Source organism: Callorhinus ursinus, unplaced genomic scaffold (genome assembly GCF_003265705.2).
Source record: "Callorhinus ursinus isolate GAN/ISIS: 27379988/994484 unplaced genomic scaffold, GSC_fseal_2.0 scaffold11, whole genome shotgun sequence".
NCBI classification, from domain to species: Eukaryota; Metazoa; Chordata; class Mammalia; order Carnivora; family Otariidae; genus Callorhinus; species Callorhinus ursinus.
In genome coordinates, this window is record NW_027397073.1 from 47005215 (window position 1) to 47032065 (window position 26851).

Genomic DNA, 26851 nt, shown 5'->3' on the forward strand with positions numbered 1-26851 from the left:
AGCCCAATGTGGGACTTGATCCCAGGACTCCAGGATCATGACCTGAGCCAAAGGCAGTTGCTTAACCAACTGAGCCACACAGGCGCCCCTATTTTGAGTTTCTTTCTTTCTCTCTCTCTCTCTTTCTATTGGTTATTTTAAGGTAAGCCAGGTGTCCTGTCAGGAGGACCCTCAGGCACCACCTGGGGGCCTCAGGTGATGAGGCCCTGAGACCTTGGCTCAGCAAGCAGCAAGGAGCAGAAGCCTATGACAACCACATGACTGAGCTTGGAAGTGGACCCTCCAGTTCTGGTGACTCCAGCCCTGGCTGACATCTTGCCCACGACCCTAGGAGAGACCTTGAGCCATCCACTCCGGAATTCCTGATCCACAGAAACTGGGCAAGAGGACTATTGCTTTAAGCTGCACCATTTTGGGTCAATTGTTTGCATAGTGATAGATGAGCTATATGTGGGCTCGCATGTGGAGGTGAAGATGGGCATTAAGTGAGGGGAGGAGAGGGGTTATATAAGAGGAGCAACGTTGCCCACACTCAAAGGTCAAAACCCAAAGTCCTTCAACCAGAAGATAGAATTACAGACCTCAGGCTGACAAGGCCCTAATATTTAGTGATTCTAAGAGAATATGGTGCCTCCTGCACTGGGCCCTGTGAAATCTACACCTTCTAGAACACTCTACCCTCTGCTACCCAGATGCATATGTTACCTGATAATGTTTCTACAGGAAGCCCACACGTCTGTCCTCCAAAATGAGTGCAGGGGGCCAGGCTATGCCAATTTATGCAGCAAAGGAAGAGTAACTCGTTTATAAGCTCCCCGAGGAGTGTCTCGCTAACTGCATGTGATTCGGCTAATGACAGCCAAGCTGCCTGCGGATCCCGCGCTTCTTTTAATAAGCTCGTGAGTCACTTTTCAGCTTTTGTTTCCCTGACAAGGAGCCTTTCTTCTGCTTTAAAACAAAGAATTCTTAGCACTGACATTTAAAAGCACACATGTCCCATTTGCAACAGATATTATTTAAATGGTTAAGTAAAAATGGAGAAAAACATTATGCATGATTTCCTTCACTGGCGGAGCTAACGCATGTTGGGTACATGAGGCTCCTAGGCCCTCAGCCCCTCCCAGGGGAGGGCAGCATCTTTTCTGCATTTGTAGCTCATCTAATTTCTTCAGTTTTAGTAACCCGAACTTCCTGATGCTTCCTTCCGAACAGGAAATGATGCTCACGCCATGACGGAGGAGGCGCAGCGAGGGCTCAGGAGAACAAAAGGATGTCCTTACCTTGTCTCCCAGGTAGGAGAGAGGTGCGACCCAGGATGCACTGTGGACTGTGGAGGGCAGCTCCTGGAGGTCTGCAACCACGCTTCTGCTGCCCGGGTTGAAGGAGACAGGGATGTTGGCTCTGTCTGCCGTCTCCAGGCGCCAACCCATCATGTCCACAAACTGGAACACAAGAGCAAATGATGGAAACATGTGTGTGCCTGCAGCGTCTCTGGTGATGGCTGAATTACGCAGAATAGAAAGAACCTTGGGGCGGCCATCTTGTTCCAGAGGTTTCCTTTATATGCCTCCTCCTGAGCTTGCACAGAACTCTCAGCCAGCACTGCCTCCCGCTGACGCATGACAACTAGGAGTTCTCAGACAGCGGTGACCATACGTATGTGGGATTTATCTTTGTATCCCAGCACCCATCCTGGTTCTTGACATTTAGTAGGTGTTCAATAAATGTCCGAGCAATAGATATAAATAAGTGTGGGAATAATAACTAGGACTGTGGGCACATTTTAATGGTGAGCTCCTTAGGGAGCAAATGTGAGGGGGAATACAATGGCCTGTTATCATTACTTTTCTCAAAATAAATCCTCATAACTAAATATTTCCCTGATCATCAAGGAAGCCAAGAGTTAAATAATGAGGGGGGAAATAAAAGGAACTGACAGGACATTGATTAGGAATAATGCTTCCAGGTTCCTCTGTGGGTAGAAGACTTCCGTGGATTTACAAACTAATTGTTTTTCCTTAACTACAAGCCTACATTCCTTTTGGGAATGGAATATATAAAATAATCTTTCCTTGACTATCTGTTGGACATAAGACATTACTCATACAAAGAACGCGAGCACGAGACTGCTGGTTCATGGAATAATGGAGGCAACAAAAGTTTTAGTTTCGTGGAGTTAATTTAAAAACACATAAATAATTTAAAAATTTAACTTAAAGATTCATGTAAAGTAGGTGAGACAGAAAGAAAACAAGCAGATAAGAAGAAGCGAGGGGGAAGATCAATTAACTCTATTTAGCTGATGAGTGTTTATTGAGCACCTACTATATTCTGGATCCTGCTGTAGGCACCGGGAACATATCAGGAGCTTACATGCTAGTGTTGGAGGAAGCTACATAATAAACAAATTTTATAACTAAATGTATAGTATGTCAGGGAGGGATAAATGCTAGAGTACACTAAGAAGGGTGAGCTTCATAGGGAGTGGTGAGGGAAGGCCCCTCTAAGCCGGGGACGCTTGAGCCCACCAGACAAACTGAGGCACTGAGCATGAGAACATCTGAGGGAAGAACACTGCAAACCGAGGAACGGCGTGGGCAAAGCTTAACCCTTTAACAAAGGAACATATAAAATCTCCACAAGCCCTTCATGCTTCATGACAATCCACTTCTTCCCCATTCGGAAGTACTAACTAAAAACAAAACTTCTAATACCTTGCATACCTTAGCTCTTCTTTTATGTGTACTGTGACAATGATTATTTATTCCAAAACAAAAGCAGCTGGTACAACCCTTGGGATTTGCTGGGTCCAAGTAGAACGATCCTTCTCGACACACATTACATTCTGTACCCTCCACATTCTCCTATTGAAATAAAACATGAAACGAGAGATCATTTCCTCTGAAGTTTCCCTGATTGCAGCTAGCTTAAGTGCCAATTCAGATGTTAGAACGTGGATGCTAACAAAATATGAATAGTTACATCATTAAGCTTTTCTGTCACATTAATTGTTTAAACTCTTCTACCACACTCAAGTGAAAAGAGAGAATTTTCTAGATCTCACAAGATGCCCCTTGGAATCTTGAAGGTAGAGAAATAGCAGCATGAGGATTCACAATATGGGGGTCTTGGTTCACCCCACTTACTACCACCTCAAAACATCTGCTGGGACTTAGAAGCTCTCCTACCACCTGACAGAACACCCTGGAGCAGATTATTAACCTGGAGTCTACGAGCTGGGAATAAGCTTCCCGGGAATCTATGAACCTCTTAAAATTGTAGACTAAGGTTTGTGTCAGTTTTTCTGGAAAGGGTCCATACCTGTCTTGTGATTCTCCAAAGGATAAGAGGGGTCTTCCCTTCTAACTATTTCTATCAAATGAGCTAAGAACTCTTAAATGCTACATGCATTTTGGAAATCAATTACAGGTCAGTCCCACTTCCCATATATTTTTATATGTTGACTCAACACGAAGAACTTCCTCACTGACCAGTGGCTGACATCCCTGGTATTGCATGTTCTGTCTTACCTTGCAGAGGCAAGCTCCAGTACCTGGGTCACAGACTCCTGGCTCAGTCCCATCCCTGTTGCAATGGCAAGGAAGGCACTCGGGGAAGCGGTGAAACCCGGAAGCACACCGGTCACACTGTCGCCCTGTGACTCTGGGCTTGCACCTATATTCGAGGCAAAGGAGGCAAAAGCTTTCATCATCTTTCCCACACAGTTCTGAGGTCCACCTGCGCTGTAGCAGAGCAGCTCTGACTCTGCTTCCCTGGGGGAGGTGATGCCTGAGCTGAGCCTAGAAGGACAAGTGTCGTGGGGGTGGGTGTCCCAGACAGAAAGAACAGAGGGTAGATGAGCGGAAAAAGCTGACCCATGAACTGAAGCGGGAGGCCCAGGAGGCAGCTCATGTGGATGGACGGAGATGCTGGCCCTTCTGACACAGTCCATTGGCAATGGAGCGAGGTAGTTGAGCCCTGGGCACTGAAGGCCCTCTGGCCGGAGTAATGAGCAGCTCTGGCACACAACAGCTACAGTATCTTAATAACTTGCTAAGGCCTCAGATCCTCATCTGTGAAAGGGGAAAATTGCTAGCTGCTGCCTCGCAGGACCCCTGTGGAGTCAGATGAGGCTGTGCCTGGCACGTGGAGAGCTCTTGGACAAGGGATCGCCATCTTGAAAAGTTTTAAGTAGGAAAGAGTGTGGCTGGAGTCAAGAGGGAGCGGGGGCGAACTAGGGCAAAGACACTTGGCATGGAGAGGAGGGGTGGGTTCCAAGCCATTTTGGGGTGAGGTTGCTGGGGCTTATAATGTTCTGGACGAGGGAACAGAAGAGGGGAAGGCAAAGAAGACCCTCGGTTGTCCAGCCTGAGCACCAGAGTGGATGCTGGAGTGGGCAGGGCTGTGCCTGGGCTCCAAGGAAGGCTCTGTGGGGAGCAAGGAGCCATCCACACGTCTGTGCACTAAACCACAAGAGTGGAGGGGAAAGCACAGAAGCTGACAGAGGGAGAAAAGCGGCGGGCTGCTAGCAGAACAGAGAAGCTCACCACCCCGTGGGGTGAGGACAGAAAGTGGAAGTGGGGGCCAGCCTTCCGAAGCTCAACCACAGAGCTCCACGGCTGATGTCTGGTGGGACCCACATGCTGATCTTTTCTTTTGTAGATCTAAAGAAAGTACTAGGAAATGTGCTTTATATTGGAACGTTGGGAGTATATTCTTTTTTTAAGAGATCTTTTTTTAAAGATTTTATTTATTTATTTGATAGAGAGATAGAGAGAGAACACAAGTAGGCCGAATGGCAGGCAGAGGGAGAGGGAGAAGCAGGCTCTCCGCCGAGCAGGGAGCCGGATGCAGGGCTCCATCCCAAGACCCCAGGATCATGACCTGAGCCGAAGGCAGCTGCTTAACCGACTGAGCCACCCAGGTGCCCCAGGAGTATATTCTGATATGAAATATTTTATCATCAACTTCTACAATACCTGTTAAAATATCTTACCCAAGGGACCATCCTGAAAAAGAAATCTAACTTGATTTCCCACTAAGTTTGTCTTTGGCAAATATCTGCTTATAACGAGTACAGAATTTTGTGTTTGATTAAGAACACGCACTGGAGACCAGGCAGCCTACCTTTGAATCCCAGCTTTGCTACTTACTGGATATAGAACCTTGAGCAAATGAACTTCTTTACAGCTGAATTTACTTATCTGTAAACATGGAGACGATAATATCGACTTTGTAAGATTATTGTGAAAATTAAATAAAATAATATATGGAAAAGCCTTAGAGCAGGGCCATGCACACATATAAGAATTTGCTATTATTACTCTTGCAATGGCACTGGCTAAGGGAGTGAATGGGACTCCCTTTATCCCACTTTGCACACCTAAAAAGACACAGTGTTTTACCTGCAAGGCCTGTTGGCTGGCCAAATGTCATTTCAGGTCCAGACCCATCCCCTTGTCTTCCTCCCCACCTGATACCTGTAGAAATTATTTTTGTAAGGAAGCAAATGGTCTCCAAATCATACATATGGCAATATAGATAGAAAGGGTCAACTTTCTGCTTGAAGTGATCACTCCAGTGTGGTGGATGGAAACTTTGGAAGAGGGTCAGAGACTCTTCTGGGAAGCTGGATAAATTATGGGCCACTCACAGATTTCCTTCCTTCCTTCCTTCCTTCCTTCCTCCTTCCTTCCTTTCTTCCTTCCTCCTTCCTTCCTTCCTTCCTTCTCTTCCTCTCTCTCTAATACACACAAATTTGCATTCACTCTCAGAGTGTTCCTAGGCCCTGATTGATAATACCTGCTCTCTTCTTGTGAATCTCGGACTAAATGCAATCAGACAGTCCAGCAAAAAAAAAAAAAAAAAAATGACTGTTGCCAGATGACTATTTCTGGAGGGAGTAGTGAGGGTGGAGCACAAGACTCTGGTGGTCTAGAGATGGGAAAGAAGAGAGCACGGACAGCCCCAGCCCACCAAAATTGTCAGAAAGAGGAACCTTCGACCAGGAGAGGAACCTGGAGATGGCCTGACTTAGCCTGAGCAGGCTCCACTCCTCTCACCCGGCTGGCAGGAAAGGATGCTGTGCAGGCTCTGCTATTGTCACAAACCGCCAACTGTGCAGCTTGTCGAACCAAAGTCCATGTTTCTTTTAGCAAACACACAGGGCTTCTGGCTTACAGGTGCCTTAACTGAGTGCTGGTGCCAAGGGAGCCACTCACATACTGAATGCCCTGGGTGGACAAGGCCGAGAGGGGCCCCTGGAGCAAATGACCTGGACCCGGGCCTTGAAGGCGAGGACAGGCATAGAGGAGCCTATTTTTTATATCTTCACTTGAGTGGAAAAGAAAGGAACTGGAGTGTTTTGCAGGGAGGGCAGCATGGAAGCTGCTTGTTGAGACGAGGAGAAATGGAAGCAACATCATTCCTTGCCTCTGTATTTCAGCATGCTGTGAGATGGTGCTGGCGAGGACAGGTGGGCTGAGGCCATGTGGCCATGTCAGTGACATAAGCTAAAGCTCTGGACCTCACTCCACACCCAAGTAGCAACTGAGCGCATAGGAGTGGGTGAGAAAAAGCAAAAAGCCGAGCAGAGTGAGGAGAGTGGGGACCTATGAGTTGACCCTGAGGACCCCAGATGGCACTGACAGGGAAGGGTTAACCAAAACACAGAGAATATAACCTCAGGATTCCTGAGCACTGAGCATATGAATCCTGGGCAAAAAACAAGCAACCAAAGGACTTTTTGGTGGTACCATGACAACAGGGAATAAAACTGTAAAGTCTGGCTGAACATCTCTTAGAAACTACCTAAAGTCAGCCTGACCTTGACACATTTCTCCAGAGAGATGCTGCCCAAGGAGCTGCCCTTAGTGCAAAGACAAGAAGTTTCCATCAGAAGCTGCCTCTAGGTGCGGAGTGGCAGAGCTGGGGGTACGGGTCAAGTGGATTCATCTCCAAGGCAACGGGCTCATGGCCAAACCTTATGTAACAACATCTGTGCATGTGTGGGCGCTCTCCATGTGCACAGACAACTAGAAAATCAGGTGTTAGAATGAACTCTACCCTTTGCTCATTAAGTACAGTGGATCTCTTAATATCACACTCCCATCAACTCCAGTCATAATCTAGAATCCAAAGTCTACTTCTGCATTCATCGATTCATTCAATAATCACCGGGTGCTTCCTACACACATATCCTTGTGTTAGGGGATGCAGGAGGGAGGGGAAAAGTAGAGTAAGTCTGTCTTGACCTTGGCACATTCTCATTGAGAACGCAGGACAGAGATGCAGGAAGTGAGGTAATCATGTGAGAAATGGGAAGATTAGCTTGAGGCACTGAAATGAGGAGGATGTCCCTGTGGCTCACAGAAGGCTTCACGCCTTCCGGAGTTTGTGCTTTTCACACATAATCCTTGAAGGATATGCAGAATTTGGGGTAACAGTAGAGGGGGGAGGAGAACTGATACCTGGAGAACTGAACATATGTAAAGTGTTTAAAGAAAGTAAGAAAACCAAGCCAGAGAAGAAAGCTGAAAAAAGGCTTAAGTTAGGGAAGGTGGGGGCCATATTACCACGAAAGCTCGTCTTTATTCTACCAGGGAGTTGAGACAGGTTCTTGTGCAGAGAGATGTGATGGAAGTGGCACCTGGCAGACCCAGGTGCCCCCAAGGCAGCCCGCACACAATATGGCGCTCGCCATGCCACACTGCCATTAGTAGCTAGTACAACTTCCCCTGCCAGACCATGCCCTCTGATGCATGAGGCACAGCACCCAAACTGGAGCAGGTGCTAGATATAGTTTGAGCAATAAAACATGCTGGTATAACATAGAATTTAAGGCAAAAATACATAAGTATAACGCAACATAGAATTTAAGGCAAAAAACAAATATCACAGTAACTGAGAAAAATGTTTTACCCTAGTTAAATAAAAATACTGAGAAGATAAAATCATAAACCTATATGCATTTATCAACATTGCCTCCAGTTCTGTAGACTAGATTAACAGTTCTATGTATTAGTGCCAAAGTTATGGGGAAAAGAGATTTTTAAATCCCAGGATAACTGTGTACTTGGCATATTTCCTTTCAATTAAGGGGTCAAAAAAAAAAAAGGAATGAATGAGTGCATGAGTAAACCAGGAAAAGGAAGGTCAATTAGAAGACCACCAATACCATTCGAAGATGAGGGGGGTCAAAGAACTTAACCAAGGTGGCAGCAGAGAGCCATGGAAAGAAAAGGGATAATACATACTTTGCCAGAAGTTGACACCTGATCAACTGTAGGGAAAAGGGGTTGATTCTAAGATGGTACTGGGATTTCAGACTTTGGGGACTGGGAAGAGACTGTCACCAATAAGTAGAATTTAAAAAAAAAAAGTCAAAGAGAGAAATGGTTTGAAAGGCAAGACAATGACATGGGTTTCTGCTATGGAATCAGAGTTGGAAGAATTTTGGAGTTGTGAGGGCCCTACAAGGTCATCTAATACTTCATCATACATGTGAGGGGACAGGTGCTCAAAGAGTTTAGGGGACTTGTCCAAGGTCCCCTAGGTAAAGCCTATAAAAGAACCCAGGTTGAACTGATTTGCAATGAAGGTGGGATAAGCTAGCCATGGAGGGTCGGGACGAGAGCTCTGGATCTGGAATCATCCAGGAGTGGGGGTGGTTGAAGCCAGGAGAATGGTCGTGGTTTCAGGGGCACAAAGTATAGAGGGAAGAAGGCAGACAGCCAAGTACTTGGCAAATAGTAATAATAGCTAATACATACTGGGTGCTAGTGGGTCAGATACTGTTCTAAGGTCTCCTGCACAGCATAATCTTCTAAAGAACTTTATGAGATAGGTGCCTCTAGCATCTCTATTTTATAGATGAAGAAATAAGGCAGAGAGAGAAGAACTGTACTCAGATTATCCAGACAGTGAGAGGCTGTGACAGATGCAACCTTGTGCAAACTCACACCACTCATCGTCCCAGTCGTCAGGAGACTGAGCCAGGGACATAGCCACGGAGAGACATGGAGAAAGACACTGGTATTTCAGAAGATGAAGGAAGACACAGAAAATGTAGGTAAGAACTCTGAGCTCCATCCCTGTGGAAGGAGCCCCATCCGCCCTGCTCACCACCATGGCCCCATGGCCCCCCGACACTGCCTGGAATTTACCATTCCTATTAATCGATGAAGTGCATCAAAGGAATTGCTTCTCCACGTTGGTGGGGCTGACGGAACTATGCCTATAGCTGGAAGCACTTCGTCCCAAGAATGCCAGTTCTATGACCTTTTCGGGTATTTTATTTTTACATCTAACACAAACATTTAGTAAATCTATGAGGATTCTCGGAGATAGAGGTCCCCCCCCCAAAAGGCATTCCTTTTGCTACTGCTCTTCTGAAAAGGTGTATTTGTACATACGGCTTCACTGAAAGATCCAGGTGGATCACCATCTCCTTTAGTTGATCTCAAAATAGCCTGAAAGTGGTCGGTATCATGCTAGTTTTTAAAGCAGTGATTCCCAGCTTCTGGTATCTGTCAGTGATTGAGGAAATCTTCAGAGGATATTCTAGCCTTTTTGTTTGTTCACAGAACCCGATGACATAATCTTCCATTATTAAAAGCGAGGCAAAATACTTTTTCCATTGGCCTTCTATCAGATTGGATTAGTGTTGCTATTAAAAACAAAGTCTTGATCAATATAAGCAACTTTAGGTCCTCAGTCTAGCATTGACCAAAATGGACTCTTTGGCATTTGTACAATTTTGCAATATTTTGCGTGTTACAATCAGAGATTGAAGAAGAAATAGAACAGAATTTTAAATGTAGGTAGGAAGGTAGAGATAATTTTACCAAATGTTTAATGGCTTAGGAAACTGAGACCCAGGAAGGCAGAATAACTTGCCCAGTCTTCTAGCTAGTTTATGACAAAGGTGAGTCAAGGACTCAGTTTTACAGCCCCAACTTAAGTTATTCCCAGTTGCCTCTAAAATTACACCAGTTTTAATTAGGTAGAGATTGAATATTGTGGATTGCTACAATTATTTTTCTAACATTTTAAAGTAGATTAATATTTGTAACAGTTTCATTTTAAGTATGATAAACTTGAACACTTATAAACAGTGAAATAGAATTTGAAAATTCCAATTTTGAAGCTTTGTGATCTGTGACAATTTGTACAACTGCAAGAGAGTCTGTTGTATCTGAGAAAGGATGTGTTTTTCTTCTTGTTGCAAGTTCCAGGTAGCTTTGAACATTTCTTTCCCATGAACTTTAGTTTCCTCTAAACACATTCTTCATTTTCATTAGGAAATTTCCTCTGGGGGTGGGGAAAGAACATTCTTTCTTCTAATTTTTTTTTTTGCATTTTTGCCCAAAGGGTTTTCTTAATTTTATTTTTTTATTTTTATTTTTTTAAGATTTTGTGTATTTATTTGACAGATAAAGAGACATAGCGAGAGAGGGAACACAAGCAGGGGGGAGTGGGAGAGGGAAAAGCAGGCTTCCCACCGAGCAGGGAGCCCGATGTGGGGCTCAATCCCAGCACCCTGGGATCATGACCTGAGCCGAAGGCAGACGTTTAACCGACTGAGCCACCCAGGCGCCCCCCTTAATTTTATATTTTAAAATACCATATGGTAAACTTGACGTTTTCTTTTGTTGTAGAGTTCTATGAATTTTAACACACACAGAAATTCATGTAACCACCACCACACTTTAGGATACAAAACAGTTCCATGACTTCAAAAATCTCTCTTCATAGTCAGATCCTCCCTCTACCTCTTACCCCTGGCAATCTCATATCTGTTCTCCGTATAAATCTGTCTTTCTGGTATTTCCTAAAGAACTAACCCTTTGGGTAATCAAAAGCTTTTTCAGCATCAACAGTGGAATTAACACGAGCAATCTGTGTAATTTATAGTCATAATAAACTGAAAGTTTTTCTTACATTATCTGCTAAGGGCCTTTTCATGACAAATCTACTTTGATCATGGAGAGAGAATTATGTCATCCCATCAGGTTAGTATAGTCTCCTTGGTAATTTCAAGATAAACAATTTCACCTCTTGGTTTAGGTGTGGTAGAGGATAATGAGATTCCATTCCTGTTGATGCTTCCTTGGGTTTGGGCAAAACTATGCAGCATGCCTTGGTCCTGAGTTAGGACTTTTCCAGTCTACTGAACTGTCATTGTTATTTGCAACTAATGAATCACTGAACACTACACAAAAAAACTAATGATGTACTATATGTTGGCTAATTGAATTTAAATTTTTAAAAAATGAAAAACAAATTGTCATTGGCTAATGAAAGTTTGTTAAACACCCCTTATGATTTCTACCTCAGATACTATAGTAAATCTATGTATCTATCACAGATGGCACCCCAATGCATTTTTACAATTTTTAATGCATTCTTGATTTCCTTTTTCTGTGGCAGCAGAATTCAGAAACAATGTGTGAGGTTGTGTTTGCAGCAATTTATTCTGTTGGCCAGTTTTTCCTTCTTAAAATTCTCCCATTATTTCTGAGACAGAGAATTCCTCTCTGTCTCCTGCCTGAAAACTCTTTCTCCATCTCCTTGGTTCCTTTGCCTCCTACAGTCAAACAAAGGTACCCCCGCAGAACACACACCTGCTGTTTCCTCCTGCGTGTCCACACCTACTCCTGGGGTCCTCATCAGTCTAACCTATTCCCAAACTTCCATTCCAGCCCGAAGCTCTTCATTTGTATGTTCTGCTTTCAAAAGAAAAACCGAAGTAGTCATTATGGAAAAACAGCACTCTGTTGGTCTGCCTTACACTTCTTTTTGTGGCTTCGTTTTTATTTTAATTATATATGGGAGTACTGTAATGTGTTCAGGATTTAGGGCCTTAAGTTTCTTCCTGCAGATGTGATGGAGTCCACTACAGAACCCTGGGCTCCATCCCCTGCCAGGACTCCCACTCCCTCAGAACCGTTCCATGCACACTTGTTGATCTTCCTCTCCTGCTCCTCCCAGAGTTTTTCGTCCTCCAGGTTAGGCATTGCTTATTCTGCTGTTCAAATGGAACCTGTTCTTTGGCCCTTTTTTTTTTTTAAGGTTTTACTTATTGATTTGAGAGAGAGCATGCGCATGAGTGGGCCGGGGCAGAAAGAGAGGGAGAAGCAGATTCCCCGCTGAGCAGGGAGCCCCATGCCGATATGGGGCTCGATCCCAGAACCTGAGATCATGACCTGAGCCAAAGGTGGACACTTAAACCACTGAGCCACCCAGGTGCCCCTCTTTCAGCCTTTCTATACCCAGATTCCTGCTATGATACCTCTTGAATGAGCAGAGGATTTTAATGGTAAGGTCTCCCCTTCTGTTCATCCTGCATCTTCATCAGACTATTCTTTATGCTGAAGGATTCACACAAATCAATTCCACATAAAGACACTGAATTATTTCCTCTGATTTGTTCTTCAAATATATTAAAATGAAAACAGTTATTCCTAATTCAATCTGTTTGCCTTTTTAGTAACACCTTGGATTTCCTTTTCTGAAGCCAGTTCTAATTCCACGGTTTCCTTTGGTCTGCTAGATGTACTAGGGGAGCTCTCAGGATGTTTGTGTTTTTTTATTTATATTTTATTATATGTGTGTGTGTGTGTGTGTATTTTAGGGGGGAGGGGCAGGGGGAGAGGGAGAAAGAGAATTTTTTTTTAATGTTATATTAGTCACCATACATTACATCATTAGTTTTTGATGTAGTGTTCTATGATTCATTGTTTGCGTATAACACCCAGTGCTCCATGCAGTACGTGCCCTCCTTAATACCCACCACCAGGCTAACCCATCCCCCCACCCCCCTCCCCTCTAGAACCCTCAGTTTGTTTCTCAGAGCCCATAGTCTCTCATGGTTCGTCTCCCCGTCCCATTTCCCCCCTTCATTTTTCCCTTCCTACTTTTTTTTTAAACATATAATGTATTATTTGTTTCAGAGGTACAGGTCTGTGATTCATCAGTCTTAAACAATTCACAGCGCTCACCATAGCACATACCCTCCCCAATGTCTACCACCCAGCCACCCCATCCCTCCCACCCCCACCACTCCAGCAATCCTCAGTTTGTTTCCTGAGATTAAGGATTCCTCATATCAGTGAGATCATATGATATTTGTCTTTCTCTGATTGACTTATTTCGCTCAGCGTAATACCCTCTAGTTCCATCCACGTCATTGCAAATGGCACGATTTCATTCCTTTTGATGCCTGCATAATATTCCATTGTGTGTGTGTGTGTGTGTGTGTGTGTGTGTGTGTGTGTGTGTGTGTGTACCACATCTTCTTTATCCATTCATCTGTTGATAGACATCTTGGCTCTTTTTGTAGTTTGGCTACTGTGGACATTGCTGCTATAAACATTGGGGTGCAAGTACCCCTTCGGATCCTACATTTGTATCTTTGGGGTAAATACCAGTAGTTCAATTGCTGGGTTGTAGGGCAGCTCTATTTTCAACTTTTTGAGGAACCTCCGTACTGTTTTCCAGAGTGGCTGCACCAACTTGCATTCCCACCAACAGTGTAGGAGGGTTCCGAGAAAAAGAATCTTAAGCAGGCTCCACACCCAGGGCTGAGCCCAACGCGGGGCTTGGTCTCATGACCCTGAGATCATGACCTGGGCCAAAATCAAGGGTTGGACACTTAACTGACTGAGCCACCCAGGCGCCCCATGTTTGTGTGTATTTTAGACAGAGGTACTGCTGACATGTTTCAACAGCAACAGACCGGCTTGGCTGACTGTCTTTCAACTGTTGTTCTAACTCTCCCTTGACCACCTTTTCATAGTGGGGTTGGAAGACTTTGTTGATGTTGCTCTCTTGGCTTCCTGGAGAGAAATATTCCATCCTCCTTAACTTGTGTCTGTTTCCATTGAGAGCCACACATTTTATTTACAAATACTCTGGAGCTCTGGTGTCAAATGTTTATGACTGGTTATCAGCTTGCTGTCTCTAAGAGGGTACTGATTTTCAAGAAAGGGAGATTGGTACCTCTGGGAACATGAAAAGGGAGAGGTCAGTGGTAAGGGAGTGATGGAAAATAATAGTGCACGTTCTTCATTTGAGGGAAGAAGACCCTGGTAGAGACAGAAAAGAACAAGAAGAAAAGCATAGTGGGACTGATAGCCTCCGACGGAAAGTGATACCCATCCCTGAAAGAACAGAAGAATAAAAAGATAGCTCTGTGAAATGAAGAGGTCAGGAGAGATGTCAAGAGGAGTACCAAACAGCCCCGCTAAAATGAGGCAGCATGGCCATGTGATAGACCAAATCTACAAGATTCTGGCATTTGTCCAGCTACTGTTTTGGACCAAGGGCTCAAAGAGAGGGAATGGAGGCAATTGTCCCTGGGGAGGCAAATCTAGGTCAGTAATGAAGTCACAGGATCACACACATCTTGTCTTCCTCTCTCCCTTCCATACAGTTGATTGCATCATGATCAGCACAGCCAGGTTCTCCTAGCCTCCCAATCCTGTATCCTCTGCAGCCACAAGCCCGCAAGCATCTCCTGGGCACGGTGCATCTCTGCTCCTAAGCATTCTGGCAGGTCTGTGCTTCCAGCCCAGGTGCCATTGTCTTTCTCCATCAGTTACTAACTGAAAATAAGCTAGATGTTTTCATGGGCCCATGGGTACATTCGAGACCCAATGTAGCATCTTCAGTAATGAGCTCTAAGAGCCTGACTTCCATCGGAGAATTGCTTAAGCACTGGAGGGAACAGAACCTGATATATGTTAACTAATGGTGATGAAACAATTCTGGATATCACCTCAAAATCCTTTGTGCAAATTGCCTTCAGTGTAGGCTCACAGTTTGAGAAGGAAGAGCAACTGAGTTGACTCAGGGTGGACTCACACCTGTGGTTTTAAAGACTCGGAAGGTTTCATGACTCAAGTTGTCACTCAGCTTCCTTTCTTGTAGCACAAAGGGGCTGTGAGGCCCCCAGGCAACAATTAAAGGTGTGGTGAAGTGTCCTTCCTTAGGAAAAGTGAACGTCGCTGTTACGGAGAGTTGGATTTTGTCCCCAAAAAGATATGTTCAAGTTCTAATCTCCAGTACCTGAGAAGGTGATCTTATTTGGAAAGAAGGTGTTTGCAGATATAATCAGGTTAAGATGAGGTCATGCTGGAGTAAGGTGGGCCCTAATCCAATATGGCTGGTGTCCTAAGAAGAGACACACACAGAGAGGAGAACGCCATGTAAGGACAGAGACACACCAGGAGGATCCATGTGATGGCGGAGCAGAGATCGGAGTGACACGTCTATGAGCCAAGCAACTCCAAGGATTGCTGGCAGCACTAGAAGGTAAGAGAAAAGCATGGAACAGATTGTCTCCCAGGGACTTTAGAAAGGGCACGGCACTGTCAACACCTTGATTTCAGGCTTTTAGCCTTTAGGACTATGAGCAAATAAATTTCTATTGCTTTAAGTCACCCTGTTTGTGGTAATCTGTTAGAGCAGCCACAGGAAATGAACACAGCCGCCCTTGAACTGGAGTCGTGGATGCCTGCCACCAGCAGCAACGGCCTCCCCACCCCCCCACCCCGGCTGTCACACCCAGATCACCCACACAGACCCCATAATGTCTACCCCCCAAAGGTGGGGGGAGGAGTGTAGGGCAGGTGGTGAGCCTCACACTTGCTCCTGCACACTGCCATACTGGCCCAGACGCCAAAGCCCTGGCTCAGTTTCCCCCCGACTTAACACCCTTGTCGACTCCTTCCAGCCTCTTTTCCTAGAAGACTGGATCCATTCTGCATCCCCGGGGCCATTCTCCAGTCCTGCTGAGATCAGGCTGATCACCTGCAATCGTGTGACACTGGCCTCTAGTTCCCCACGTAGAGCTCAACCCACAGAGCCGAACCTCTTAGCGACACAGCATCTGTGGGAGCCAACCTTTGCCACTGTCCCTCACCAGTCGTGCACTGGGCCTCTCAGTCAGTCCCAATGGCAGCCCCACTCTCAGGTAGGGCTCTTCAGCGTATACCTACTTCCCTTGCCTGCCCACCGCCAGCCAAGGCCCACTGTGGACGCTCCAGCACCCCTTCGAGTTGCCTAAGAGCGGCAGGCCTGAGGCCTGTGGACTTTGTCACTCACTGTCCTCAACAAAAACGCCATGAAGACTTGGAGCCCAAACCTAAATACCGATAGATAGGTGCTCACCACACAGTGACACAGTCAAAGAAAGGATAACTTAATTATGCATACATATGGGCCACCCCGAGAACAATGCTGCAGGGCATGGGCAAGGCGGTTTATGACCCCAGGTGCCTGGCCATCCACCTGCCGGAGCTCTGCCAGGCTACCCTGAGCCTGAGGGGCCCAGTTACTCCACACACCACAGAGCCCATCCAGGGTGGGGAGCTCCACCTGAGGTGAGCACAGTGCTGTCCTTGGACCCATGAGACACAGGAAGGAATGGTGACTGGTGTGTGCAGAGGACATCTTCCCTTCCAATAAGACGACCTAACAGCTTAATCCTCCCGGGCTCACCTGCACTGCCCGTGGTCCCTGTCGCACTCCGGGGTGGCGGCCCCAACGGTGCCCCTCCTGGAACAGTTGCAGCCTTCGCAGCCAGCCAGGGGGTGGAAGCTGAAGGAATGCGTGTCACACACCTCACACTGGGGCCTGACCGTGTGGGGAGGGCAGAGGCACTTCCCCGTCATCTCTTCACAAAGGCGTGGGCCACAGTTGCATGCTGGCCAGGGAATCAAGAGACACGGTGTAAGGGAGAGATGCCACCTGGCCTCCAGCAGGATTTCACCAACTGCCAACATTTCCAGAAGCTTCCAAGGGGTCTGGGAGAAACGTCTTGCTATTTCTTCATTATGCCATTATTGAGTGTGGCTGATCTGAAAAGTACCTCTCTTGGGGCCCAGGCCAACTATACCAAACGCTCACGGCAGACACAGTGTGTGAACGCCGACCAAGGTACAGCTGGACCCACTGGCACCAAGACAGGAACTCAAAAGGAAGTCACCCAGCTGTAGTTACAGGCCATTCTAATGAGCCGCCTCTCATCTGTCAGAGGAGCCTCTTCTTACAGGGCCCCTGCAGGGGCTCCACATCACCTTAGCACAACGGAGCTCAAGGTCAGGGCATTAACGCAGCAGCAGGACCCTCATTAGACAAAGGCTAGTCTCCAGGTAAAGACTCTGTTTGCACCACATGTGCACCCCTCGCTACCACCCCACGGCCTGTGCTGACCCTTTGTCTCAGGCCACAGGATGGTTCTTCGATAAAAGTCCCTAGGCTTCCCATTCAGAAAGCACTATGCTCCCGTGACCCTGGCTCTCCTCCTATTTCAACTGAGTTTTGGTTAGGCTGCACAAATTGAAGGGGCTTCCATGAGGAAGAGGGATGGAGGGATCCAATAGTTTGATCCTTAAGGCTCTTTAAATTCACCTGCTCTGCCAAGCACATGGGTCACATAGCACGGGAAACACAAATTTTATCTTCTAGAACCTACCTACTCAGACTGTGGTCCATAGACCACTGGCATGGGCATCATCTGAGTGACCAAAAGAAATGCAGACTCTCGGGCCCCAGCCCAGGCCTCCTGAATCAGAATCTGCTCTTTCACAAGACCCCTGGGTGAGTCTCCAGCACAGTGAAATTCAAGAAGGTCTGCCCTAGATGAGCGGCACCCACCTGGGACGAGAGACGACTTTGGATGCCCCGAACGTGCACTTACGCTTGCAGTGTGGGAATCCGTAGTAGCCCATTTGACAGCGGGTGCACTGCCGCCCAATGACACTGGGCCGGCATGGGCACTGCCCCCCCTCTGGGTTGCAGTGACGGCCAATGGCCCCGGTAGGGTGGCACTCACAAGGCAGTGCGCCCTTGTGGTAAAGGGCCACCAGGGACCTGGCGGAGTTCTTGCAGAATCCAGAGGCCGTCTGGGGGCTATGAAAACAAAAACAGCTCGTGGCATTATCCCGGGAGGCATGCCCCACAGTAAAAGTCCCAAACTTCTCCTTCCCACTTGCTCCACCAACTGGTGTTTTGGGGGAGGGACTCTGGCTGTGGAGTCTGGGAAGAAATGAGAGAATACCCCACCCCTGGATTCACAGCCAGTGACAGCCAGCCATCCTTCCACCCATCCACTCCAGAACACATCCCAGGACTGGTGGGTGGGAACTTTTGGTGGCTGAAATAAAAGGGTGAAAATTCACCTATAGGATGAATTCTATGGTATGTGAATTATGTCTCAATTAAGCAGTTACAAAAAAATTATACCTAGATGTGTATGCACCAATAACAGTAACAATGGGAGGGGGAGGCATCAAGGTGTCTACTTTTATTGAATGTTGTGTATTAGAAGTTTTGCCTACATCTCACTGAACCTCACAACCATCCAACCAGTAAGGCCTAAGCCTCATCTCATAGATAAGACAACTGAGGCTTCTAGAAGTTAAACAACACATCCAAGGCCACAGAGCTACAGAGTGGCCAAGCAGACATTCAAACCCCCTAGCTACTGGACTTCAGAGCTTTTACTCTTAATGTTTTCTCTACAGGGGACTTCTGCCCACCAGGGCCCCCTGGAGTTCCTGGGTCCCTCAGGAAATCTGCAAGGGGACAGGGTGGGTCTGCAGAAGAGAAGAGCAGGTGCCCATACTCAGGGCTGTCCTAGGCTCTTGGCATTCAAGGATCCAGGGAGAGGGGACAGGGAGGTTCGCCTCTCTGTGACACTCCCCACTCAATCAGATGGCAAAGGAGAGGGAGAATCTAGGCTGATGTGCTTCCCAGAGGAGGGTACCCCACATGGTATCTTTTAGGAAATCTGAGTTGGACAACAGGACGCAGCAAAGAGGCCAAGAAACTCCTAAGCAGCCCGTGAATCCCAGCTCAGAGAGTGAACATCTGGAGGGATCAAAGTTGAGGACAGTAATCTTGCCCAAATGGGCAGCACAAGGTCTGGTGTAGGATGGTGTATGCAGAGGAAAAGCATCTCCCTCCCCGGACCCAGGACGCACTGCCACTCCCATGGGCCCTAGGAGGAAGAAGACAGACCCAAGGGCCAACCCCACCGTGGGCCTTGTGCTGAACGTGAATGTGGGAGAGGCTGAGGAAGCTCCATAAAGTGATACTTACTCAATATAAAAACTGTTTCCTCCACAATTGGTGATAAACTCAAATGACTTGTCCACTGATTTTTTGTGAAGTATTTGGTAGTCGTAATCCTCCACAGGCACCACTAGAACACGGACCTAAAGGAAACCTGTCAGCATGGCTTTCGATTTCCAACAGCAGGGCACACCTATGGCTATTTATTATACTTTCTCTTCACTATGACCAGCGTTCTTTATTGTGAAGCCCAAGACCACATGAAACAGGATTTATGAGAAAAGAATCGCAAGAACAACCCTAAGCCAGTGTTAAAGGTTCAACCCACGTTCCTATGTTAGAAATGGCGTGTGCTGGGGCAGATCCCTCAGAGCACCTGCTCAGAGAAGCAGCAGCCTCCAGTGCTCGGTGGGAACAGGACATCTAAAGGGTCATCAGGGGCCTGTTAGGAGGGCTAGGGCTCCATGTGATCTATGCCAGGGATGACGCTGGATAGCCAAAGGTCACATTTTGTATTTTTAAAGGTGAACAAACCAAAATGGCAGAACCAAGGGGGAAACTCACACCATGGCTTGCCCTCAAGCTTATATCATGTCAGATATTCTGTTATGAATAACTGTAGCCCTAGTCTTTAAAAGTGCTGCTCAGCTCTCTGTGCCAGTTTCAATCAGACTATTCCAGTAACAAATGCTATAGGAAATTTCCAATGTCTTTGTCAACTAGTCACCAACTTATAGCTTACAGAGAGCTCGCTGCTCTCGTGTTATTCAATCAGTAAAGCATTTGCCAAGCACCATGTGCCAGGTGGTATCCTAGGCACAGGGGATACAAAATGCATAAAGTCAGGCCCCTCTCTCTAGGAAGATGGCCTCGTCACAGACAGAAGGGAGCATGAGCAAGAAACTACAGGGTCACACAGCAGGGCCTGGACAATGTTACCTGGCTCTCTGGAAGGCTTTACAGGCATTGAGTGACCCTGATTCCATCAACCAAGGTAATGAACAGGGTAGAGGATACCTGGGGTTGTGCAGGTAACAGGCTTAAGTTTGATGGACTCATGAGGTCCCCAGCTAGGCAGATATGCAGTTGATGGTCCCATACTGGGCCCGGAGCTCAGGAAATATCAGAGATGAATTCAGAGATGTGGTGTCATTCCCCCCCACAAGAGAGAACAGAATCAACAGATACAGATGATGTTATCCAAAGAGCAATGACAGAACAAGGGGCCTCAACATCACACCCAAGGGAACGCCACCGTATGTGGACAAAAGGAAAGAGAAATCACTGAAGGAGCACTAGAGAAAGTGGGAACAAAATGAGAGAAAGCAGCTATGGAAGCTCAAAAAAGAAAGTTTCAAGAACAAAGGAAGATTAAATGCTTCAGAAAGAAACCAGTCAGGTAAGGTGTGAGGAGGGACTGATGCAGAGTGAGACCCTGGTTCACCAGAGCTTCCTGCCAGGAAGTTTTTTTCTTCCTAAACACTTACCCATTGTTCCAACTTCCCTTGACCTTAATTGTCACCTGCTTCTTTTTTTTTTTTTCCAAAAGGTAGTTATAAAATTTAAACATTTTTCTATAAGACTTCAATTCCTTGGAGGAATTATTGTCACAAGCCAAACAGACACACAGAACGGCTGGCCAAGGCAAGCACAGGAAGAGCAAGGTGAGGGAGAAGCAGACCATACCAATACTAAGGACTTTCCTTCTGGAACCTTCACAGTCACAGCCACCTCTGGCTCTGAGATGTCAAACTCAACTTGATCTTCAGCAATGACTTGGTCCCGGCAGCCAAGTGCATGGGGGCAAAAAGAGGCACGGAAGACACCTGGAGGCAGAGCAAGAGGAGTTCCGGTCATGGTCCCGCAAGGCCCAGCTGGGCACGCAGCTATGGTGCCTGCTCCCCAATGCTCACCTGGCCACAGCCGCCCTCCGTCCACAAAGACCTGTGTGGGAAATGTTGGGTGTGCTGCTTGATAAAAATGGATGACAATGACATACCGGCCTAGACGTGGTACAAGTCCTCGCAGGGTCACTTGGTTCTAAGTAGAAAAAAAGAGGATAAAATAACTCCCCAAGTTGCAGAGCTATGAACATTTAGAGTTTAAAAACCAAAACCATCTAGATATTTAACCAGGTAAAATGAAAACCTATGGTCACACAAAACTTTCACTTGAATGTTTACAGCTGCACTCTTTGTAATCAGAAATCCTGGAAACAAACCAAATGACCTTCAACTCAGAATGTATGAACCAACAGTGTGGTCAGCCATAAGTGATGTTGGAGGGAATGTAATTTGGTACAATTACTTTGGAAAACTGTCCGGCAGCTTTTACCAAAGTCAAACATATCACTGAGCAATTGCACTATCAGGTACACACCCAGTAGAAATGCATAATGTTTGCCAAAAGGCTGTGCGAGAATGTTCCCAGCATTCACATACCGCTTGGAATAACCCAGTAAGAAAGAGTCAGGCTCCATTTTGGATGTTTGACTGACAGGTGTCAAGCTCCATCACTCATTTTAATCTTTTGCCCCACACCTGCACAAGCCAAAAAGAAGGCCCAGGTGCACACCCCTTGGCTCAGGCAGGAAGTTCAAACCACACTAATTCTAGCACATGGGAAGGGAGTCCTTACCTTGCACTCCTCCACCTTCCCCTCACCCCTGTCCAACCACAGGGAAAACCAGAGTCATGCTCCCACTTTTGATCTAGCTTGAGTGTGAGTCCTGCTCTCTCTAGAAAATCTCACTCCGTGAGGTGTCTTTTCAAACCCTCAAAAAAACAGGAAAAACAGCAGCAATAAAAGATTATCTTCATTTTTCAGTTGAGAACCGTGACTTGAAGAAAGCAAATAATTTGATAAACGTCATACTCTAATTTAAGAGCAAAACCAGGACTAGATCTCCCTTGTCATGATTTCAAATTCATCGCCCCCTATGATTCTGGGTGGACTTCCCCATACAGGCTCTTATTAAATTTTCTCTCTCAGATCCTGTTCATTTTCTAACTTGATGCAATGTGAATGGACATGAGCCATCTCTAGGATTAAAGAGATATAATATCATCAGGGCAAATGGTAAGTCCTGCAATTTCATAGTTTACAGTGAAAAAAAATACAGTCCCTTACTATATTTCATCTTTATGCTATTGACTATTAATCAATAAATGTTTATTGAGAATTTCCTGCCTGCAAAGCATTTTGCTGATATAGTTGGGGATGCAAAAACTCTGTTAGCCAGAGCAGCTTTTGCAAGTGCTTACATTCCAACTTGGGAAGACAAGTGATCATCTCAACAATATTACATAGCAGTAGTCCATGAAAATACGACCTATCACAAAATGGGCCATGAAAAGTTGCCAAATGACTGTGTAGGTAGAGATACAGAAAGAAAAGAGAACATCAGGATGGGGTGGTCATAGACAGGATTAGCCAGATGCCTCACATCCAGGATTCCCCACAGTTGAGAGCAGAGGACCTCAAACTTCAGGGGCATCCAAATCCCCTGGAGGGTTTATTAAAACACAGATTCCTGGGCCCCACCTCCAGAGTTTCTGATTCCGTAATTCTGGGGTGGGCTTGTAAACATGCATTTCTAACACGTTCCCAGGTGATGCCGATGCTTCTAGTGAGGGCCATGCTTTGAGAACCGTAATTTAGAAACAACACCCTTGAGGGGAGTCCCACCTGTGGTGCCTTCAGGGTGACTCCAGTAACAACATCTGCAGAAGGCGAAGGATCCTGGGGCAGGAAAGGAGAAGACTCACCACTCGGGACATCCAAAATCAATGCTGTTGGAGGAGTTTCAGGGACCAGGGAGACACAAGAGGCACTGAAAAAAAAGAATATTAAAAAACAACCAAAAATGGAAGAACCATCCATTGGTGAAGATAGCGACAGTGAGCAAAAGACTGTGTGACACCAAAAGGATCTAGTCTCGAGAGAACCACAGGACTGTGGAGGGATCTGTATACAAAGATTCTCAGTGTAGTCAATTGGTCAAGTGTATTGCAGCAAACCTGGTCAATACAATGAGCTAAAACAGAAAGAAAATCTTAATTTTGAAAAATAGTAACCAGACAGAAACTCATAGAAACTTTCCCTTCTAGAACTAAAATTCATGTTAAATGGGGTCAATGCAATGAAACATTATTATTCACCTCCAAACATAAATGTCGACATAAAATCATATAAAAACAAAAAAGACAAATGCACATCATTTCTTTCAGGCACAGGCAGATTTCACTGTCTTGGTGGCTTCTATAGTCCTAACCATATGCCCAAGATTTCACAACTGTGTCTATAAGTTATTTTTGAATCTACAACAAAACAACCCTCCTGAAAACCTGATAATCACTGGTTAGCTACTCCTCATAACATAGTGATGAGATGGGTCATTATTTTCACGGTTTTTTAAATAAGGAGCCTCAGACACAGAGATTAAAGGATTGGAACAAAGTGAGTCTTTGGGAGGGCTCAGAACAGCACTCAGTAACTGCCATTGAGGGCAAAGCTTAACCATTCCCCCCAGTTGGTACTGTGTCAGCTTCCTGATATTATGGAATACTGGAAAGACTGCTGGGGGAAATGATTTAACTGATTTTTTATTTTAACCCATCATCAGCCTTTAGTACCTTGGCCTATGATCCCTTCTGAAGTTAAGCATGAAGTTGCAGCCTTACAAGCATTATAGTACCACTCAGAGCACAAACAAAGGAGAAAGGAAGGAAACCCATTACCTTTGATTAACATAACCCCCGTAACTGGCAATGCATTTGACTTGAGGTCTCAAATATTCAGTTGAGAATTCTTCAATGGGTATGATACAAATTTGATGCTGTTGAGCAAATACAATGCAAAAAGGTAACATCACGGTTATCGGCAAAGCCAATGGTATGGTCAAACATACTCTTAAAAAAGCTGTTAAGTAAAGAAATTACAATAGCTATTTTAAAGCAGAAAAAACTGCAGAACGGCACTCCCTATTGCATCATTATGTGCAACAAATCCTTTTTACTGTTACACAGAATCACTGTTTAAATGTTCTTGGAATAGTCATAGGAATAAATAAAATCATGAAATTCAAAAACAACTCTTTGTCAGTAACTTTTAGTGCCTGTTTTTCTCTCCTACGCTGGGCTGATGCTGGCTTTTCAAACCCCTTGGGAGGGAGAGGGGGTACATGGTAGGCAGCTAGGGAGCCTGCTTTTGAGAGCCTGTTGTCTGTAGCTCCTGCTACAAACACTCTTTCCTAATAGAGGATAACCTGAATCTCAGGTACATTTAGACTTCATTGAAGGAAGGGTCTCCAGAGCTAGTTTTTGAGTCACACAAGAAACTCAGTTATTAACTTATCAATACATTTTATTTTAATCAAAACTATATTACCAGGGCGCCTGGGTGGCTCAGTTGTTTAAGCGACTGCCTTCGGCTTGGGTCATGATCCTAGAGTCCCAGGATTGCCTCCTGCTTCTCCCTCTGACTCTTCCCCCTCTCATGCTCTCTCTCTATCATTATCTCTCTCAATAAATAAAAATCTTTAAAAAAAAAAAAAACAACTATATTACCAGCTTGATCACAAACCTATTCAGTAACAACAAAACTTTTTATTGAACACCTACTCTATGCCAGGCACTAAGACTAAGGGATCCTACAAGACCAGGATGGAAAACACCCCTGCCCTCATTAGCTTATATTCTAGTTAGACATCCGAATGATATTAGACTATTTCAAAAAGGGCAAACTTATGCTTAAAAGATGAAAACTGGGTCACTACATCAAAAACTAATGATGTATTGTTTGGTGACTAACATAACATAATAAAATAAAATTTAAAAAAAAAGATAAAGACTCAGCGCTGTTATAATTCCCAAAGATGAAGAGGTTAGATTCACTCGGATTGTTATCTCTAAAAAGAGAGTCACAATTTTTAAAAGAACGTCTTAAGTTATTATATAATTTATGTAATAACTTTTAAAAACTCAATTCCAGATAATTCTTAAGAGAAGGCTCAAAGTTTTTAATACTGTCAAGCACGAATATTTAAAACACATTAGAACAAGCTGGCCTAGCACTTCTCAGAGTGTGATACATGCTTAATATTAACAGTGACAGGAAGTTGCTTCGTACTTAGATAATCTTCTGTTCTCTGAGACATTTATTATAAATCTGGCCACCCCTTCCTAGCCCAGTCCCACTGCCTGGGTTTATCACAATTCTCAATATTTAAGTTGTGTTATTAAAAGGGAGGCATGCAGATATTTAATCTGCCAAACTTGGTATTTTTAACTCTTAATGGTATATATCTAATTAACTGAAAAATATACTTTTTGAGATAGAGTAACAGTAGTCTGGAAAAGAAATACCAGGTGATTGCAACCTTGAAAATTCTGAAGGAGTCTGCCAAGAAGCTAACAGACATAATAAAATAGTAAAATGGGCAAGAAAATAAACAGTAACTAATGGCATTTCTATACACCAGCATAAAAATAAACTAGGAACTATAATGACAAAAGAGATTTCACTCATAATAGTAACAATGAATAAACATTAATGAAATAGAGTTCTGTGAGATGTGTTCAAACTTAATGAGCAAACTTTACTGGGTGCTATAAAAAAAAAGGGCTCAAACAAATGAAGAGACAAGACAGAGTTCTAGATGGGAAGAAAACACATCGTTAAACTGGCAATTCTTCACAGGTTCATTTTATAGATGAAATACAAATCCACTCAAAGTTTTCATAAGTTGTAAAATATAGAGATATCACCAAAATGCTTCTAAAATTCAAAGGGCAAAAGAGAAGCATACCAGAAGGAACCGGGCCCTGTGCGCTTTGAGCCGAATGCCTGCATCTGCTAACAGCTCAAACACAGCGAGGCGACTCCTGCCATCAGTCACAACACTCCGGCAGAGGACACTGTGAGAGGAAAGAGTGTGCTTAGCCTGACTCCGTGCCTCCTTGTGCGGTAGCTGATTGCTCTTCTGTTTCTCCTGTTTATAACCAGGCCACTGACAGTGCATCTTCTAGCACAATGAGTTTAACAGAGATGCAGTCCACAATCAGTACAAGAAAAAAAACCTTCTGACTGGGGCACATCTCAGGGCTAAAGGCCTTGCTCACTTTTTCCACCTGGCTTTATGCAATACTTGGTCTAATCACTGGGAGAAAAAGCCCCAGGGTCAATAATGTCTGATCTCCAAGACACAACCTTCTTGGAAATTTATCAATATTCTTGGTACCGTCAGTGATTAAAGTTGCCTATTGGCCTCAAAATGATCAATGATATACCACACCACATCAGCACTGGGGCTGGCCTTACTCCAATCATGAGAAACCAGAGTTTGCCATTGGAAGCTCAGTCTGCTCCTCCCATCCCTCCTTCCTTGTTGTACCAGCTGCGCTCCTTCCTTCCACCCTATCAGGTGAAATAGGGAGTTCAGAAAAAAAGAAAAAAGAAAAGAAAAGAAAAGAAAAGAAAAGAAAAGAAAAGAAAAGAAAGAGGAAGGAAGGAAGGAAGGAAGGAAGGAAGGAAGGAAGGAAGAAAGAAAGAAAGAAAAAGAAAGAAAGAAAGAAAAAGAAAGAAAGAAAGAAAGGAAGGAAGAAAGAAAGAAAGAAAAAGAAAGAAAGAAAGAAAGAAAGAAAGAAAGAAAGGAAGGAAGGAAGGAAGGAAGGAAGGAAGGAAGGAAGGAAGGAAGGAAGGAAGGAAGGAAGAAAGAAAGAAAGAAAGAAAGAAAGAAAGAAAGAAAGAAAGAAAGAAAGAAAGAAAGAAA

At 45.0% G+C, this 26851-nt stretch overlaps 1 protein-coding gene across 1 annotated transcript in view; it reads right to left on the reverse strand.

Moving 5' to 3' along the window:
* LAMA3 (laminin subunit alpha 3) overlaps positions 1–26851 on the reverse strand; it is a 263227-nt gene that overhangs the window by 86240 nt on the left and 150136 nt on the right. The window contains exons 22-32 of the mRNA XM_073897993.1: positions 25889–25997; positions 23820–23917; positions 22768–22912; positions 20994–21120; positions 20767–20906; positions 19108–19223; positions 17705–17916; positions 16504–16708; positions 3531–3675; positions 2724–2864; positions 1281–1442 (exon numbers count right to left, since the gene is read on the reverse strand). Of these exons, the coding sequence (XP_073754094.1) occupies positions 1281–1442; positions 2724–2864; positions 3531–3675; positions 16504–16708; positions 17705–17916; positions 19108–19223; positions 20767–20906; positions 20994–21120; positions 22768–22912; positions 23820–23917; positions 25889–25997 (1600 nt within the window). The remainder of the gene's footprint in view (positions 1–1280; positions 1443–2723; positions 2865–3530; positions 3676–16503; positions 16709–17704; positions 17917–19107; positions 19224–20766; positions 20907–20993; positions 21121–22767; positions 22913–23819; positions 23918–25888; positions 25998–26851) is intronic.